This window comes from Carettochelys insculpta, chromosome 9 (assembly GCF_033958435.1).
Source record: "Carettochelys insculpta isolate YL-2023 chromosome 9, ASM3395843v1, whole genome shotgun sequence".
Lineage (NCBI taxonomy): Eukaryota > Metazoa > Chordata > Testudines > Carettochelyidae > Carettochelys > Carettochelys insculpta.
In genome coordinates this window covers 2052277-2072130 of record NC_134145.1, presented here as the reverse complement: position 1 = coordinate 2072130, position 19854 = coordinate 2052277, and the positions used below count along the sequence as shown (strand labels likewise).

General features: G+C 47.9%; 1 protein-coding gene across 13 annotated transcripts in view; it reads right to left on the bottom strand.

The window, feature by feature from the left end:
• The window catches only part of ST3GAL3 (ST3 beta-galactoside alpha-2,3-sialyltransferase 3), a 355629-nt gene that overhangs the window by 107761 nt on the left and 228014 nt on the right, over positions 1-19854 (bottom strand). For all 13 annotated transcript variants that reach the window (XM_075002696.1, XM_075002691.1, XM_075002688.1 and 10 more), the window contains one exon: positions 7757-7851. In XM_075002696.1, the coding sequence (XP_074858797.1) occupies positions 7757-7851 (95 nt within the window). The remainder of the gene's footprint in view (positions 1-7756; positions 7852-19854) is intronic.

Sequence of the window (19854 nt, the reverse complement as noted above, 5' to 3'; positions counted from 1 at the left end):
GAACTGCTCAGCATCTCTCCATGGGCGGCTTGTGAAACACAACGCACCAGGAATCATGATAGCGCAATATGAAACCCCCGGTGATGTTATTGGATTTTGAGATGAACATGCAACACACTGTTGCGATCACCCTTCTATGTGTGCAACAAATATTGTGCACAGTGGGCCCAGGGAAATGTCTACTGAAAGTGTATAATTCACTGACTCTGAGTTAACTGCTCATAGGTGTGTATCGTTTTACATCTGAAGTCACAAGGATTGGCTCTGTACTTGTACTTGAAATTTTTGTTTCCAGGACACCTCAACAGGAGGCTTGGCAACCTGTAGTGAAAGGGCTCTTAGTCAGGCGAAGCAGTACTTGTGAAACAAAGGCTACATTTACACTCACCAAAAACTTCGAAATGGCCATGCTAATGGCCAATGAGGCGCTGAAATGCATGAGCTCATAGGAATAAGGGGATTTCGATGCTGGTGGGGTCCTTTCGAAAAGGACCCCCCGTGTAGATGAGCTGCACGGGAGCGAAACGCGGCAATTTTGAAGTGCCGCGGCTGGCGGCATGCAAAGGTGGTGGTGACTATGCATTTCAGCGCCTCAGTGTTCTTCGATTTCCAAGTTTTGGTAAGTGTAGTCACAGTCAAAGGGCCTTATCAGGTGCCAATCAACATCTGAGGACTTTGGTTGTCAACATGCTATCCAGCCATCCAGCCAGGCAATGGCTGATTGCCTTAAAAGGACTTGCCCAGGCAACCCGCTCCTGTGACACGCTCCATCTTGGGCATGGTTTCACACAGTGAGAACAATGGAATTCCCTCCATAAGGGCAATGGTACAATGGGGCCCTGAGAGCTCCTCCAGCAGTCTTCACTCCAGCTCATCCCGTCAGGAGCAGCTCTGCGATGAGCTGAGCCCGGAAGGATCGCTGACCCATCCAAACACAGGGTGTACTCCAGAGGCCTGGCAGATAGCAGCCGGCTCCACCTCTGCTGCAGCCTGCCCCATGACCTCCGTGACGGGCGTCTGCCATTGGATTGCTCACAAGTCATTGATTAGATAGGCGCCGGTACTGGCGGTGTGTGTAGCGAGGGGTGCTGCCACATCTCCTTGGCTGAAACAGTTTCCATGACACCCAGCATTTACTGCTGGGTTCAATGGCTCTCAGCACCCCATCAGACAAACTGGGCCAGCATAGCTGATTCACTATGGAGTCACGTGCTGAGCCCTCCCTGAAGAACTCTTCCCTGCTCTTCCAGACCTTTGCAGAAGACAGAAATTAGGCCACGTGCGCAGGCAAAGCCTTATGTTTCTTTGTCAAGTAATTTCTCACTAACTCCGGATGTCATTCCTACCACAGAGAGAACGCAAGCCCCCTCCCTCCCTCGGTGCCACATCTAACATTGAACTCAACCAAGGCATGAAGATGAACTTCCTGTTTTCTTATTACAGCTGGGGAAAAAAGCACTTTTTAGATCCCATAGTGGCATGCAAATTCTGGGATGTTGACGTGACCATCCCACCCAATGTCATCTCCAAAGGCAAACAGATTTCAGTACCAGCAGGCCCTCTGTATAAAAACAGCTCTACAGGAAACAAAGGTAATTGCAGAGTGGTAATTACTGTTAAACAATGACCAAATTCATTCCTGACTAACTACAGGGAGAGAAGACTAACACATTCGATTTTGTTTGTTTAGTTTCAGCCCATAGCATTTGATATGATGTAAACAAGAAGCCTGCTAACTCTCCCTTTCTCACATCAGAGACTGCAGACAGATACTAGACATGTTTCTCTGCACAATTACTTCTTCTACCTCTCAACATTCATAGGCCGTGTCTACACTAGCCCCAAACTTCGAAATGGCCACGCAAATGGCCATTTCGAAGTTTACTAATGAAGCGCTGAAATGCATATTCAGCGCTTCATTAGCATGCAGGTGGCCGCGGAGCTTTGAAATTGATGCGCCTCGCTGCCGTGCGGCTTGTCCCGATGGGGCTCCTTTTCGAAAGGACCCTGCCTACTTTGAAGTCCCCTTACTCCCATGAGCTGATGGGAATAAGGAGACTTCAAAGTAGGCAGGGTCCTTTCGAAAAGGAGCCCCATCGGGATGAGCTGGGCGGATAATCCTTGGTTGATGGAGTCAAATTTGCAAATGAATTGCAGCTCTGAAATGTCTCTTTGCAGTTTATTTTTGAAGGTTTTTTGTTTTTTTTAAAGGACCGCTACTTCTAAATCTGTTACTGAGTGTCCAGGGAGATTGAAGTGTTCTCCTACAGGTTTCTGTATGTTACCGTTCCTGATGTCTGATTTATGTCCATTTATTCTTTTACATACAGACTGTCCAGTTTGGCCAATGTAAACTGCAGTGGGGCATTGCTGGCACATGATGGCATATATTATATTAGTAGATGTGCAGGTGAAAGAGCCCCTGATAGTGTGGTTGACGTTAGGTCCTGTGATGGTATCACTGGTGTAGATATGTGAGCAGAGATGGCAGTGAGGTTTGTTGGAGGGATTGGTTCCGGGTTTAGAGTCACTGTGTTGGGGTCTATAGTTGCTGGTGAGACTTTGTTTAAGGTTGGCAGGCTGTCTGCAGGTGAGGACAGGCCTGACTCCCCAGGCCTGTGAGAGTGAAGGATTGTTGTCCAGGATGGGTTGCAGATCACTGATGATGCACTGCAGAGGCTTTAGCTGGGGGCTGTATGTGATGGTCAGACGTGTTCTCTTCTTTTCCTTGTTTGGCCTGTCTTGTAGCAGGTGGCTTCTGGGTACCTGTCTGGCTCTGTCAGTCTGTTTCTTTACTTCCTTAGGTGGGTATTGCAGTTTCAGGAAAGCCTGGTAAAGGTCTTGTAGATGGTTGTCTCTGTCTGAGGGATTGGAGCAAATGCGGTTGTACCTCAGTGCCTGTCTGTACACAATGGCTCATGTAGGGTGCCCTGGGTGGAAGCTGGAGGCGTGGAGATAAGCATAGTGGTCTGTGTGTTTCCTGCATAGGTGGTGTTTATGTGACCATCATTTATTTTGTACAGTAGTGTCCAGAAAGTGGATCTCCTGTGTGGACTAGTCCAGGCTGAGGTTGATGGTGGAGTGGAAACTGATGAAATCATAGTGGAACTCTTCAAGAGCCTCCTTCCCATGGGTCTAGGTTATGAAGATGTCATCCATCAATTCAGCTGCCTTCAGATGCCACCAGCTTCTTGAGGAAACTACAATACCTTGGTGACCTCCCTGAAAACACCATCCTGGCACCAAGCTTTACGAGATTTCTTACAAAAAACGAGAGTTCCAGCTGACCTGAGTCAGTGAGCCAACGCACTGCCGGCCTTTGCATGTGCCGGCTCACGCAGAGCTGAAACACTGGCCTGAGTCTCGCTGACCCACTTGTGGCTTTTGACTCTCTATTTCTGCAGACGTATTACCCCAAAGCAGTGCACCTCTATAAACAGCACTTTGCAGAATTATTAGGTTGGGTCATTCCTGGCCCTGCCTGGAAATCTAGGGAATAAACTAGAGAGCAGATGTAACAGGGCCTGACACAGGTTTCACTTCAGATACAAGCCCCAACAAAAGGCCATGGATTTAAAAGTCCTTCAAAGCTCAAAGCTTGGACCATGGAAAGCAGCTTTAATAATGCAAAGTAGAATGGCAGGAGTTTGCCTGTAAAACAGTTGATTCCATTGCATCATTACCATCAGGTAATTAGATCGGAGTGAAACTGGTTGGGTAGGAATGTCCTGAGTTCCTAAGACCGCAAACCCGTCCTGTAACATTACTTCACACAATAAGCATCGTGTATGTGGACTAGATCACGAGAACTTGAACTTGCCAGGTGAGATTAACAAGGCATAGCCACCACCTTTCCTCCCTCAGCCTCGCTGAGCTGGTGCTGACAAACCCCAAGCGCCTTTGCTTAGGTACAGAATGGTGGGAAATTCCAACTTCCAGCATGAAGGGGATCCTAATGCATCATGCAGAGGCCCACCCCACCAGGTTCAATGCACACTTACTGCCCCCTAATTTCTGGAGCTCTCCAGTCTGCTCTGTCTTTCCCACGCACACCAGTCCTCTGACAGTCCTCAGCTTGCACAAGCACTGTGACTTATCTCCACACTGCCTGCCTAGTCAGTTGTTTGGCTATCAGTAGATGTGCACTGACTGAAGGCCCTAATGATCCCATCATCAAGTCTCTCAATTCATCCAGAACATGTCTCACAGGATGGCTAGAAAAGATGGATGCATGAATTCCAAGTGATGGGTGACACAAAAGGGGCGCCATCCGCATCGCTAGAATGCTCAGCTGTCAGCACAGCCATTAGAAGCCCTGCTTTATACAGATTTACAACTTGTCCCTCCCACACACAGAAAGTGACCTAGACTGAAACTTGGCACAAAGTTAATTCCCAGGAGGGCATTAAAAAACCTATTCAGCTGTTTCCATCCCATTGCTTCACCTCTCAGCCATGTAAAGAACAGCAATTTCTCATTTCTCTTTTTAACTGAGGAAATCCAATTTAAAACAACAGATTTACATAACACTGAGGTGGTGAAACAAGCTGGCAGCAGCCAGGAAACCCACAGCAAAGGCTGTCAGGGCCGGTCTGTCATCCCTCGCTGGCAAGTTTCTCCATTTGGATTCAGTTTAGCAAAACAAGTTTTATTAGGCCTGGCTGCAGTCATGGTAATCTTCAAACCTCATCACCAGGCTGGCCAGGATACCTGCTGCTACCCTGGGACACCTCGTGCGTCTGCTTAAAGCAAGGAGCTCATCCCCTCTTGGGGATGACGTACTATTCCCACTTGTGCTCCCCCTGTCACTTCTAATGGTCTTTGCAGCAATCGCTCTCAGGGAGTGGGAACATACAAGCCAGAGGGGAGAACAACTGGACTACCAGTCAGGACAACCTCAAGTGAGCTCTGAGATTGGATCTCTGTTCTGACTACCACAGGTTCAACTACCTGAACCTGCCTCTAAGACTCAACTAAGGCCCAGGCAGCCAGGCCTGCCCCCAGACTGCCCTGGTTCGTGGTTATATTAGAATCTAAGCACAGAATCTTAGAATCCTAGGGCTGGCAGGGAACCCATCGAGTCCAGCCCCCTGCCTGAAACAGCATCAACCCCAACTAAATCATCCCAGCCAGGACTATGTCAAGGTGGGACTTAAAAACCTCTAGGGATGGTGATTCCACCACCTCTCTAAGGCAACACATTCCAGTGCTTCACCACCCTCCTGGTGAAATAGTTATTTTCCTAATATCCAATCTACACCTCTCCCTCTGCAACTTCAGACCATTGCTCCTTGTTCTGCCATCCGTCACCACTGAGAACAGTTTCTCTCCATCCTCTTTAGAGCCCCTTTCAGGAAGTTGAAGGCTGCTGTCAAATCACCCCTCACTCTTCTCTTCTGCAAACTAAATAAGCCCAAATCCCTCAGCCTCCCTTCACAGGTCTCGTGCTCCAGCCTCTTAATCATTATTGTTGCCCTCTGCTGAACCTGCTCTATTGCATTCACATTCTGTCTATGCTGCAGGGCCCAGAACTGGATGCAATACTCCAGATACGGCCTCACCAGTGCCTAGTACAGGGGAATAATAACTTCTCTAGATCTGCTGGACATGCTTCTCCTCATGCACCCCAATACGCCATTGGCCTTCTTGGCTACAAGGGCACACTGTTGACTCATATCCGGCTTCTCATCTACTGGAATCCCCAGGTCCTTTCCTGCTGCACTGCTACTTAGCCAGTCGGTCCCCAGCCTGTAACAATGCTTGGGATTCTTTCATCCTCTTTTGGCCCAATCTTCCAATTTGTCTAGGTCACTCTGGATTCTAGCCCTACCCTCCAGTGTACCACCCTGACCCCCTAGCTTAGTGCCATCTGCATATTTGCTGAGAGTACAATCCATTCCCTCAGCCAGGTCATTAATAAAGATGTGGAACAACTCTGGCCCTAGAACTGATCCTTGGGGCACTCCATTTGAAACCAACTGCCAACCAGACAAAGAGCCATTGGGCCTGTCCCTTAAGCCAGCTTTCTATCCACCTTACAATCCACGTGTCGAATCCATGCTTCCTTAACTTATGGGCAAGAATGTTGTGGGAGATCATATCAAAAGCTTTGCTAAAGTCAAGGTATATCACATCCATTGATTTCCCCATGTCCACAGAGCCAGTTACCTCCTCACAGAAGCTTATCAGACTGGTCAAGCACAACTTGCCCTTGGTGAACTGAGGTAAGGTGACGGGCGCTACATTTGTCTTTTTCCAGTCGTCCTGGATCTCTCCCGGTCACTCTGAGTTTTCAAAGATAATGGCCAAAGACTCTGCAAGAGTCCCTGCCAATGCCCTCAGCACCCTTGGATAAATTAAATCTGGACCCATAGATTTGTATACAATTAGCTTTTCTACATAGCTTTTAATCTGTTCTGTCCCTGCTGAGGGCTGTCCACCACCTTCCCATATCGCATCGCCTAGTGCTGTAGGTGGGAACTCATCTTGTCCATAAAGACTGAGGCAAAAAAAGCACATGCCCCAAGGATCAGTTCTAGGGTTGGTATTGCTCAACATCTTTATTAATGAGCTAGATAAAGGGAGGGTTCGTACCCCCAGTAAATTTGCAGATGACACTGAGTGAGCGAGACAGGGAGATATGTTGGAAGGTAGGGACAGGGTCCAGAGCGACCTAGACAAATTGGAGGGTTGGGCCAAAAGTAATCTGATGTGGTTCAACAAGGACACATATGCTTGGGACAGAAGAATCCCAAGCATTGTTACAGGCAGGGGACCGACTGGCTAAGTAGCAGTGCAGCAGAAAAAGACCTGGGGATTACAGTGGATAAGAGGCTCAATATGGGTCAGTCATGTGCCCTTGTAGCCAAGAAGGCCAATGGCATATTGGGGTGCGTTAGACGGAGCATTTCCATCAGATCTAGATAAGTTATTATTCATCTTTACTTTGCACTGGTGAGGCCACATCTGGAGAACTGTGTCCAGTTCTGGGTCACGCAGCATAGAAAGGATGTAGATGCAGTAGAGAGGGTTCAGCAGAGGGCAATGAAAATGATTAGGGTCTGGAGTACATGCCCTATGAGGAGCTGCTGAGGGCTTTGGGCTTATTTAGTCTGCAGAAGAGCAGAGCAAGGGGCGATTTAATAGCAGCCTTCAACTTCCTGAAGGGGGCTCTAAAGAGGATGGAGAGAGACTGTTCTCAGCGGTAACAGACGGCACAACAAGGAGCAATGGTCTAAAGTTGCAGAGCGGGAAGTGTAGGTTGGATATTGGGAAAATACTATTTCCCCAGGAGGGAGGTGAAGCACTGGGATGTGTTACCTAGAGTGGTGGTGAAATCGCCATCCCTAGAGGTTTTTAAGTCCTGGCTTGGCAAACTCCTGCTTGGGATGATTACATTGAGCTTGATCCTGCTTTAGGCAGAGGGCTGCACTCGATGACCTGAGGTCCCTTCCAGCCCTAGGATTCTATGATTCTATGTTGGGAAGTTGTACATATCTAGATATCATTGGCATTGCTGCACTCTGATTCTTACTGGGGTCTTTACTGTGCTCCCAAATGCCAACTTTTGGGGCACAAGCTCTGGCTTGCTGGTCTCTCAGAACCTACACACATACATTGCATTGGAAACGGAAAGAGATCACAGCCCAACAGATCAAACCGCTCTGCATTTAGAAAAGAAAACAAACCTATAGGACAAATTTCCTGACTCCATGACCTTACACCCTCTCCCATTGACAGCACAGGCCCATCGTACCTTGTCCTTTAATGCCAAAGGGAGGTACGAAGTCCCTTATCCGTGCCCACTTTCTGAAGGAATCATCTAGGAACATTGGTGCTGGCTTGGAGAACCTGAAAAACAAAACAGGAGACAGACAAATGTGTACCAGTGGAGGAGTAGTTTTCTTTAGACTTGGGGGCTTCACTGCCCAGATGCTCATTCCATACTTGGGACAAAAACAGCTCTAAATCTATGGCAAGATTTCATTACTAGCTTGGAATCCACCCACAGGAACCGAGATGAGTTCCACACAGGAGCTGGGTGTAAGAAAACAGTGGCACTTTGCAAACCCGCAACTCACTTCACTGCCAGCAGGTTAGAAAGGCATGCCAGACTGTCAAACTGCCAGGTGAGCTCAGTTAGAGCAAACCCCGGAATTCAGAGACTCCGGAAGCTATCCAAGTGAGAGTGAGTTTTAGCTGAAGCTAACAAGCCACTGCCACATCCTAAACACAGAAGCTGCGTCTACACGTGCACGCTACTTCGAAGTAGCGGCACTAACTTCGAAATAGCGCCTGTCACGTCTACACGTGTTGGGCGCTATTTCGAAGTTGAAATCGACGTTAGGCGGCGAGACGTCGAAGTCGCTAACCCCATGAGGGGATGGGAATAGCGCCCTACTTCGACGTTCAACATCGAAGTAGGGACGTGTAGACGATCCGCGTCCCGCAACATCGAAATAGCGGGGTCCTCCATGGCGGCCATCAGCTGGGGGGTTGAGAGATACTCTCTCTCCAGCCCTTGCGGGGCTCTGTGGTCACCGTGGGCAGCAGCCCTTAGCCCAGGGCTTCTGGCTGCTGCTGCTGCAGCTGGGGGTCCGTGCTGCATATACAGGGTCTGCAACTAGTTGTTGGCTCTGTGTATCTTGCACTGTTTAATGAAAGTGTGTCTGGGAGGGGCCCTTTAAGGGAGCGACTTGCTGTTGAGTCCGCCCCGTGACCCTGTCTGCAGCTGTGCCTGGCTCCCTTATTTCGATGTGTGCTACTTTGGCATGTAGACGTTCCCTCGCTGTGCCTATTTCGATGTTGGGCTGAGCAACGTCGAAGTTGAACATCGACGTTGCCAGCCCTGGAGGACGTGTAGACGTTATTCATCGAAATAGCCTATTTCGATGTCGCAACATCGAAATAAGCTATTTCGAAGTTGGGTGCACGTGTAGACGTAGCCAGAATGTGCTTGGGCATGGGGCAACAGGCATGAGCCTAAATCATTCACCTCCTATGACAGTGTTTCTCAACCATTTTTTTTCATATAGTACCCGCTTTCAAACAAATAATTGTAAGTACCCAGACTTCTCTCACATTCCCTGAAGGGCACGCGTACCATCCATTGAGAAACAAGGTCCTAAACTAACCTGAGGTCTTGAAACAAGGGCCCTTCAGCCCTTCCAGATCACTGCCCCCTGCTCAGCAGTCAGATTTGGTTTTGCATACCACCAAGTTGCACCTCACTTAAAAACCACTTGCTTACAAAAACATGCAACAATATCACAGACGACGACTACTGAAAAGTTGCCGACTTTCTACCATCTAATTATCAAATACATGAACTGGAATAGAAATATTGTACTTACACTTCAGCGTAAGGCATATGAAGCAATAGAAACAAGTCATTCTCTGACTTTTGGATTGTACTGACTTTACTAGTGTTTTTACATAGTCTTATGTTTTATGTAGTTTTTCAGGTAGTTGTAAAACAAGGCAAATCTCTAGATGAGCTTATGTACCTCGTGGAGGGCGTCGGTGTACCCCCAAAGGTATTTGTACTGCCGGTTGAGAAACACTGTCCTATGGCAATGAGTTATCGCTTAACACACTACAGTAGAACCCTGAGATACGCACATTTGACTTGTACGTATCTCGGGTTAATGCGACTTTGAGCGGTGGGAGCTGGCGCTTGGCTCCGGGCTGCCAGGTGCCAGCTCCCCACCACTCCCAGGAGCGGGGAAACTGACCAGCCGCTGCAATGGTCAGTTGCCTGGCTTCCGTCAATGGTGGCAGCCAAGAACCTGACTCTCAGCTGCCACCACCAACAGCAGCGGCTGCTGCCCCAAGAGGAACAGTTTCCCAGGAGTGGTGGGGAGCCAGAAGCCAGGCTCCTGCCTCGTTCCTGGCTCCTCACCACTCTGGGAGCCGGGAAACTGACCAGCGCACCAGAAAACTGAGTTATGGGAGGCTGCCCAGGAACACGATCTTTGTGTAACTTAGGGCTCTACTGTAAATAGGAGCTTCTCAGAAAGACAACACAGACATGTAGCAAAGCGCTTAATCCCCAACCACTTGAGCCACAAGCCTGTGTGTCTAGGATAACTGAAGCCTGCCAGGATGGGCACTTTGGCAAGCCTCTGTGGGCACAGCTGAGCACACTTCTTGGAAGTAGAGGTACAGACAAGCCTGGGTCCAAACGTGCACGTAAGTGGAGCTGCACCCCTGTGTTTGTGGTGGACCGCAGATACACAAGCATGAGAAAGTAGGTAAAGAAGAGGCTACGTAGGTGGCCGCTTCCCTGTGGCCTGTGTAGGCAGAGCTCATATCTGGGACATCACACAGATACAAGAATGCAAACATGGGTCAGGAGGTTGTGAAACAGCACTTAATAGTTTACAGACTAGCTACAGATGCAGGGCTGTTCGTCTCTACTCAGGAATATCTAGTCGCTAAACATACAAATGATCCGGAAGCCACGCCACACAGGAACAGTCACTCGAGAACCACAGACCAATGAAAGAGAACTTTCCATTAACCACTGGGACTGAAACCCCAGGGAAACATTCCCGCTAGGGAAAGACAACAACCCCCAGCGCGGTTGCTCTTTTCCGGATGACAAGTCTCTGACCTGCAGCTAAGACAAAGGCTCCTTTGCCGGAAAAGGTCACTACGCTACCATGCAGGAGCGGCTCTGGGAGTACTAGCTCCCAGCACAGACAGGCGAGAACACTAGACAGCCACAAGAGCACCTCCCACCATGCACAACAGAACCTCAGAATTACAAGCACCTCAGGAACAGGGGTCGTCTGCAGCTCTGAAGTGCTCTTACCGCTGTACAAAACACGAGGGTTGTTCTTTCAGAAGTTTACGGCCGAATTCAGGCTTCATGCAGCATTGAAACTTCACTATGCAGAAGACAAGTGCTGCTTTTTTAGCAGTGTATGTTTAATCTAGTACTGCGCTGCATTGCGTTTGTAGGGCTCTGCTATTTCTGATGGGGTATTTCCAGCTCCAAATGAGGCAAATGGTTGACTGGTCAGTTCATAACGCTGGTGTTCGTAAGTCAGAGTTTCTACTGTGGACAAACCTAACAGAGATCTGTTAATTTCAGAGTATTAAAACTGCAGCAGCACCCGATCAATGCAAAACTAAAAAGCAAGTGGTTACAAAATCATGAAAGCTGCTGGAGAAGCCGGGAAACACATGCACAATAAAGCCACTTCCAGTTCTTAGCACAACCAGCAGCAGAAGAAGGAATACTGGCTGAATTCCACACCACTTGAAATATGGTGCAACCGCAAACACGAGCTAAATCAGAGAGAACTCACACAAATCACTAGCAGGGTGACAGAAGGCAGGAGTATTTAATGAACTACCAGAATCCAATGATCCATTAACAAGATAATCCACAGTCAGAAAAACAGGCACAATGGATTGTGTGACAACTCTAGAAGGAAACAAAGGCACCTCTACAATGCACAGAAGGGCCAAGGGTGCTAGAAGAACCCACATAACCTTGGTGGGAAGACAGGGAAGCCAAGATAGTCACCCTGGAGTCCCTGGCAGCCTGGGTAACATAAGCTCTTCTAAATTCTGAACAATACCAGATTCATTATTTCTCTGAAACTATCAAAATTTAAAACAGCCAGAAGAATTTGCTCTGTATTTACAATGGGGGATTTGTCAGAGCGCTGCAATTTTAGCATGGAGTTATATAATACCAAAAAGTGAACATGCCTCTCACTGCTTACTGCTTGGACAATATACAAACTCCTTCGCCCTCCCCGCACAGACTGGAAGGCACTTTTCATCACTTCTAACCAGTGCAGGAGGATGCATAGGCTCAGTGGCCACAGAACAGTGGATTCATAATTCTTCCTTCAGAGTTAACACTTCTATGATAAAAGGAAGACAAGTCACTCAGACCAGTTCCTAAACGGAAGCCTCCACACTCTGTAAGCAGCTGCCTCATTACAAACAGGAAGTTCTGCTGCCACACCCCCAAGGAATGAGATGGTCCAATCACTCCCAGTACACACACTGTGATCTGGGGAGTGGCTAACCACGAGTTTTCAGAGCCCCCTCCTTCAGTCCTATGCACGTGATTTGTCAGTTTTTATTGCAATTTTTTTTTTGGACTTCTGTACTGGAAATGAGATTGGTCTGAAGAAGCAGGTCTGTCCCATGAAAGCTCATCACCAAATAAACCATTTTGTTAGCCTTTAAAGTGCTGCTGGGCTGCTTTTTTGTTTTGTTGGCATACAGACTAACACGACCACCTCTCTGTTGCAGAAGATTAGCCAGTCACATTTACTGAAGAGAAGAGAATGTCTCCAGACTTCATCCCAGTGTGTACGATTTACCTGACAACAGACTGTAACAGTGCTTTCCATCGTGTGTGCCTGGATGTGCCCCTCGTGTGCACAGCTGCGTACCGTACTAGAATTCCACTGGGAAGAGAGCATCACCACAAGCACACAGTAGCCGATTTTCCAGCTACACGCAGCTACTTTAACAAAAAGCCAGGCAGGAATGAGAGATGAAGGAGTTCACAGGCTCTTCATTCCTGTCTATCCTATGTTCTTGTCACCAGGACCACAAGGTCACAGGGGATGTGACCGAGTTCCCTCACCCTGCCTCATTTAGACAGCCCCAATTTGTATGCTGAGCCACCCAGGCTTGCCTCATCCCACATCAGCTGGGCCTCACGAGTCCTGCTCTGGCCCACCTACCCAGCTATGTCCCTATCCCTTCACTCACCTCTCCAGCCAGGCCCTCAGCCCACCTCTGTACCAAGACCCCCTCACCACAAGAGAACACGTCTCCCTTAAGTGCTCGCTCCCTGACATACAGGCATTCCTACTGCTGTTACTCCCCATCCCCTTCTAGCTTCACTCACACCCAGTGCCCTGAGCAAAGTACAAATATGTACAGTCGAAAGGTGTTCTTGGCCACGTTTCAGAGTGGTTGGAGGGTGCAGTCTGAGGCAGGGCTGGTGAGAGACATCGCAGGCTGGAGTTCTGTTTCCAAACACTGACAGTTTTACGTGCGAGAGAGAGATCCCTTCCACCCTGATCAAGAGGCATCCGCCTTTCTCAGAACCAGCGAGGTGTCAGAGCTGGTAATGGTTTCAGTCATGCAGTACATCTTCTGGTCAGTCACAAACCCTCCGATTCCCTAATTTCTGTTCTTCCAACACTTAGGAACAGCTCCCATCTCATCACTGCGGCGATTCGCCAGGGCGAGACGCAAGCCTGCTCTGCAGTGCCCCCTGCAGGGCCGTGTGTGGTACTGCACAGGCCGGCAGCCCGTCCCTTCCTCCTCTACACCACCAAGCAACAAAACACCAATGGAGGATCGGTGGTGGACACCTTCCATAGACTACAAGAGGTCATCAAGTCCAGTCCCCTGCCCTTACCGCAGGACCAAGCACCATCTATATCATACCTGTTAGATATTTATCCAGCCTGTGCTTACACATCTCCAGTGCTGGAGATTCTACAGCCTCCCTAGGCAATTTATTCCAATGCTTAACCATCCAGACAGAAGACTTTCCTAATGCCCAACCTAAACCTCCCTTGTTGTAATTTAAGCCCACTGCTCCTTGTCCTATCCTCAGAGGCCAAGGAGAACAATAATTTTTCTCCCCCCCCCCCCCGCACCTTGTATAAGACATAATTGCAGATACACATCTCCTAGAACTAGAAAGGACCTCTGGAAATCATGTAGTCCAGTCCCCCACTCCTTTGGTGGGGCCAAGCACCATCCCTGACACCTATTTGCTCGAAGCCTGGATGGCCTCTGCAAGGACTGAACTCACAACCCTGGGTTTAGCAGGCCAGTGCTCAAACCACTGAGCTATCCCTCCCCACACAACACCCTTTCAGGTACTTGGAAGTGGTGGTCACACTTTAAACACAAACCTCTCACAAACTTTCAAAATGCAAGTTCTCAGCTGCAGCACTTGGAGCAAGTCTCACCCAGCTTCCCCTCAGCAAAACTGCCCTCCTGGGTGTTGACTGCTCTGTATTCCTCTTGGCTTTTCTCATCCTCTGGGGCACTGTCTTGTTGGTCCCTCTCTCTGTGTGGATGTGTCAGGCCACAGATACCTCAGCATGGCAGAGAGGGTCAGATAATCTCTCTCCCACTGCACTCCATAGCCTTTATAGTGCTATTATTATGATATGATGATGATGATGAGTCATTTTATGCAAGATGGGTTGTGTAGGGTGTCACTGGAAAAGAGACAATTTTCTTAATGATTATCCTATTTGCATGCATGTATAATTTTTGTATCCAAAGTTATAAACAGTGGATTATGAATGTGTACCTCAATATCTTTACACCGAGGAAACACTCACCTGGAAAAGATGCTTTCAGTCTAGATAGCTGGTTGGAAAGGGTCTGCTCAGGGCAATGAGCCATTAGGGAAAACAACAGGCCTGAGGGGAAGTGTATCTCCCACCAGAAGAGCCCTCCTGAGAGTATACCAGACAGTTTGTAAGCAATGACTGCTGTAACTCTACCAGGAGATGTCACGAGGCCGCATGATGCTGGACTCGACCTTGGGATGCCAGTAGTTCTACAAACCAGCCTGGGAACCAAGTTTTGAAACAAAGGGGCCTCTCCATAAGCTCCAGTTCTATCAGGCAGGAGTGTTATCACTGGTTGTTCTTCACACCTCATGCAAGAACACTCCTGGAAACTCTGAGGAACAAAGTCTGAACTGGGTCAAGTACTGGAGCCAGGGCTAATGGTGTCTCTAGCCCACATATGAAGACCTGCATAACACAAGACTAGGAACCTACCTGCAGTTTGTCATAGCAGCACAGTATGAGAGGCAGCCCAGGCTCCTGGGGCATAGGACTGAGCAATACCCCAATTTCAGGTGGCACCCAGAGGGGAACGTGTCAAGAGATCCCACATCACGTTCAGACACTCATCCTAAACAAAGAAAAGCTCCGACTAAAAGCTCTGGGGTGCTGCAAACCGGCCCTCATGCCGCACAGGCAATGCACATCAGGACAAGGCCTTGACCATTCTGACCTGAGTGAATCACCACAACGTCCAACAGCGTACAGCCTCGTAAGTCTTCAGCTACATTCTGCAGAGTGGGCAAAATAAGAGCAGAGAATCGTAGAAGATGATGTTGGAAGAGACATCAAGAGGCCTTCTAGATCAACCCCCTGCTCAAAGCAGAACCAACTCCAACTAAACCATTCCAGCCAGGGCTTTGTCAACCCAGGACTGAAAAACTTCTAAGGATGGAGATTCCTCCACCTCCCTAGGTACCCACTCTAGTTCCAGAAGTTGCCTATACATTCTGTGAAGAAATACCTCCTTTCTTTAAAAACTGATGTCAAATTTAGTGGGTGGCCTCTGAGGAGTAAATAACGTTCCTTGATGAACTTTCTCTACACCAGACATAATTTTATAGATCTGTATCCCATTCCCCCTTAGCCATCCCTTTTCCAAGCTGAAAAGTCCCAGTCTCATAATCCTTCTGACCTCAAGCAGAAACTGTTTCATACCCCTAATAATTTTTGTTCCATTTTCGATACCATTTCCAATTCCAATAAATCTTTTTTTGGCTTGGGTGACTAGATTAACACACAGTATTCAAGATGTGGGTGTACCATGGATTGATATCATCGATCCCTTTCCTATTGATTCCCAATGCTCTGTTGGTGGTTTTGACTATTTGCATATTCAGTGGTTGTTAGCAGAGAACCATCCACAATGACTCCAACCACCATGAATCCCACGCCATTGGACTAGGGCCTTGTGTCCATCAAGGACTGCGTGGTGGATGCTGTGCAATGGTCCCCCTATTAAAAGAAGTCGTGCACATGTCTTCCTCTGCGCATGACTCTCCTAAACATAAGCCCTAGGGTGACTGGCAAATGGTAACAAAAGCAGGGCTGTGAAGTCTGGAAGCTTTTAGCGATGGGCCAGCACGTGTAGGCAGGGGATGTCCGTATCAGTCATTCTATTTCAAGGACTGAGGTGGTAGAATGGTCTGGCTGCTGCATCCATAGTTTAGCAGCCCTCTCTGCTCATCCCACTTGGGGAGGGGGCTAGGAAAGGTGTCCTGAACACAGCCCACCTGAACCCCTCTGGCTGCATGACTGGCTACTGGGCTCACCTCTGTGCACTCAGAAGCAAATGGCGAACTTTGGAACATGGAATATTCAGACTCTAATGGATAACCCAGACAGTGGGCAACCCGAAAGGCGCATGGCAGGTATCACCCACACACTGTGACGATTCAACATTGACATAGGTGACCTGGCACAAATGCGCAGACCAGGACAGCTAAGAGAAGGCGGCTCTTCCAATGGCCTGGAGCAGGTTAGATTTTCAGGGGGACGGATGGCTCAGTGGTTCGAGCATTGGCCTGGCTAAACCCAGGGTTGAGAGCTCAGCCCTTGAGGGGGGCACTTCGGGATCTGGGGCAAATTAGGTTGAAAAAATATCCATCAGGGATGGTGATAGGCGCTACTGTGAGGGCAGGGGACAGGACTCAATGACCTCAGAAGAGCCCTTCCAGCTACATGGGATATGTATAAGGCAGAGGATGCACCTTTTTCTGGAAAGTAAACCAAAAGGAAGAAAAATGAATTTATGGAATAGGATTTGCACTTCATCGCTTTGACGGCAGCTTGGACCTCAGTCAGGGGCCTCACAACAAGCATCACAAAGACCAAGATGCTGCACCAACCCTCACCAATGGGACAATCTCATGTACCATCTATTGAAATCAAAAGAGAACTGCTGGAAAATGTGGAGCACTTCCCATACCTTGGAAGTCATCTTTCCGCTAAAGTCGACATTGACGCAGAAAACCAGCATTGTCTGAGCTGTGCAAGCTCTGCTTTCGCCCACCTAAGGCAACGAGTCTTTGAAAACTGGTATACCTATGCCAAGACAAAGCCACTTGTATGCCGCACAGTTGTTATTCCAACACGATTGTACGCATGTGAAACCTGGACATGTAAATATACAAGCGTCATTTGAAGACACTTGAACAATATCATCAATGCTGCCTCAAGAGAATCCTAAATATCTCTTGGGAGAATAGGCACATGAACACTAGGGTCCCAGAAGAGTCAAACATGACCAGCATTGAAGCCATTATCATTCACCAATAACTTTGTTCGACTGGTCACATGGCTCGGATGTCTGCCCAGCGCCTCCCAAGAGAGATTCTGTTTTCCAAGTTGAAGGACGAACAGAGGAGCACTGGGGGCAGCGGAAGCACTATAAGGACATGCTAAAGGCACACAGGAAAGAGTGCAGCATCCGTATCAACACTTGGGAGGACCTTGCCCAGGACTGTCCCCAGCAGAAAGCAGTAATCTGTGTAGCAACCCTGGATAGTAATGTATCTTTTAGTGGAAACTTTGCATTGCTATGTATTGTTGTATCACCCTGCATTACCCTATATCTTTTTAATAGACCACAGACTTTTGTATTACTCTTTAGATTAGCTCTTTTATACTACTTCGTACCTTTGTATTACCCTTTATATTGGTTATTTTATATTCATAAGACACTTTGTACCAGATTCCATATTGTACCTAAAACTCCATTGTACTCTTGTATGAGCCTGTAACCCTTGTGCTGTTTCCGTGAGAACGGATGTGTGTGAGAGCCACCTGGCAGTGTGAATGGTGTCCCACTTAGAGAGTTGCCCTCTGGAGCCACCTGCCTGGACAACAAAGACTTGGTGGCTGAAGTACAGTGAGAACTGGACTCTACAGCAGTGACCCACCCGGAGAGGAAGATTAAGTCCCACCTGTAGGTGATGAGTCACACAGAAACCTGGGTAGTGGGAAAGGATCAAGCCCATCTGCCACTGACTAGTGACTCATCGTGCCTGGGGCAGTGGGACAGAACCAGAACTGTGGACTAAGAGCTATAAAAGACGTGTGCACCACCAGAGGTTTGGGTTCCTCTTCTCGTCTTGTGAACATTGGAGCATTGATCCAGATCAACAGAACCTGGGTCCATGCTCACCTCTGACCCATCTGGCCAATGGATTAGAGTGACCAACCTTTGGTAACGATAAGCAGCCACACGACAGTGAGTGTGTGTGTGTGTGTGTGTGTGTGTGTGTGTGTGTGTGAGTGCATGCGTATATATGCCTCTGAGTAAACTATCTATATTATATGCATATAATATAATGATACTGTACTCTCAATAAACATGGCGTTCTTGCCTTGTCTCTCCAAAAACATCCTAGCATGTTGAATAGTAACAGAGAGGAAGCCGTGCTAGTCTATACACTATCAAAACAAAAAGCAGTCAAGTAGCACTTTAATTTTGCTAGTCTTTAAAGTGCTACTTGACTGCTTTTTGTTTTAAAAAGATCCTGTGTGCTTTTTGTAAGAATAACATCTGTAAGGAGTGGCACAATTTGAGAAGTCTGCTGCAGTGCAGATGAGGAGAGGTGGAGAAGAAAAGAACAGCAAAAACTGCCCCTCGCCCCTCCAACGGCGGCTACCAACACCTGCCCCTTCGGTGCTAAGACCTGTGGCATTCTCTTAAAGACCTGAGAATGTGTGTCCTGCAACACAGAGAATTTAACAGCAGATTAGAGAGTGAGATTTCTGAGTCAGAGTACGTATTCAAATTCGACACACACATTAACATGTGGTATAAACAGAGACATCAACTACCTCAGGCATTACAAGGACTGCTTCCCTTCCTTTGATGCTCGTAATTGTCTCAGACAGGACAATTAACATCCCCTCACTTCTCACCCCTTCCCTTCTATCCCATTTGATTTGTCAGTTTGTATTGCATGGTGCTCTGTACTTATATAAGTCAGTCTGTATTGGAAATGAGATTGATCGGAAGAAGTGGTTCTATCCCACAAAAGCTCATCACCAAATAAATCATTTTGTTACTCTTTAAAGTGCTACATTTCTGTTGCTTTGTTTTGTTGGAGTGCAGACTAAGCTGGCGACCTCTCTGTTACTTATCTACAATCGACTTATTTGGCCATCCTCACAAAGGGAGGTTGACAGGAGAAACTCTCCTATCCACCTTCCTTACTCCTCGCAATATTCAGGAGTATGGGGTCAACTGCCGACCCCAGATAGTTCGATTTTACATGTCTCAATCAGGCACACAAAAATTGAACCCTGGCAGATCGGCCCTGACCGAGTTGATTTTTGCGTACTGTAGATATACGCTAACACGTGAAGTTTTAAGGAGGATTAAATTTGCCTTTGGTGCAGATCAGTCTTTACAGTTATTCGCTTTGTCCAGTTGGGATGGAAGCAGCTAAACCAGATTCTCTGAACATTTCATTGTGCACCTTGATTTGTAGCTCTGCTATTTTGATTGTTTTCGCCTGTTCCAGGTACTGCATGTTCATCCAGTTCCCTATAACCTGGAGCAAAGTCTGAATTTTCACCTCCATCTGCCACCATTGATTTTAGTGGTGTTGCACAAAGTGTAAGTCAGCATGTCCTTGCATGCTAGTTATAGATGTAACCCACACACTTGCTAGGTGTGGTTCACTATCCCATGGAGTGACATCTGGACCACTTACAGAGAGAAAGAATGAGTCTCTTTTACAGCCTTAGGTGAGAGTCAGCTGTTCTTTAGCTCAAACTGCAGAGGCTCCTGCATTAAGCTCCAGAGGGCCCAGGTTCAAGTCCACTTACAGGCAGCTACATAAACACCTAATCTAGCCCTACGTGCCCAAGAGAGAAAAAACTGGAGTGCCAGTGGAGGCAGAAGCAACTAGCACTCGCCCTTGAATGAGGGAGGCACAGGAAAGAGGCAGAACAGGATAGGCCCAAGTGCCTGCAACCGGAGGAGAAAATGAACAATGAGACACTTTTTCAAGCTGTT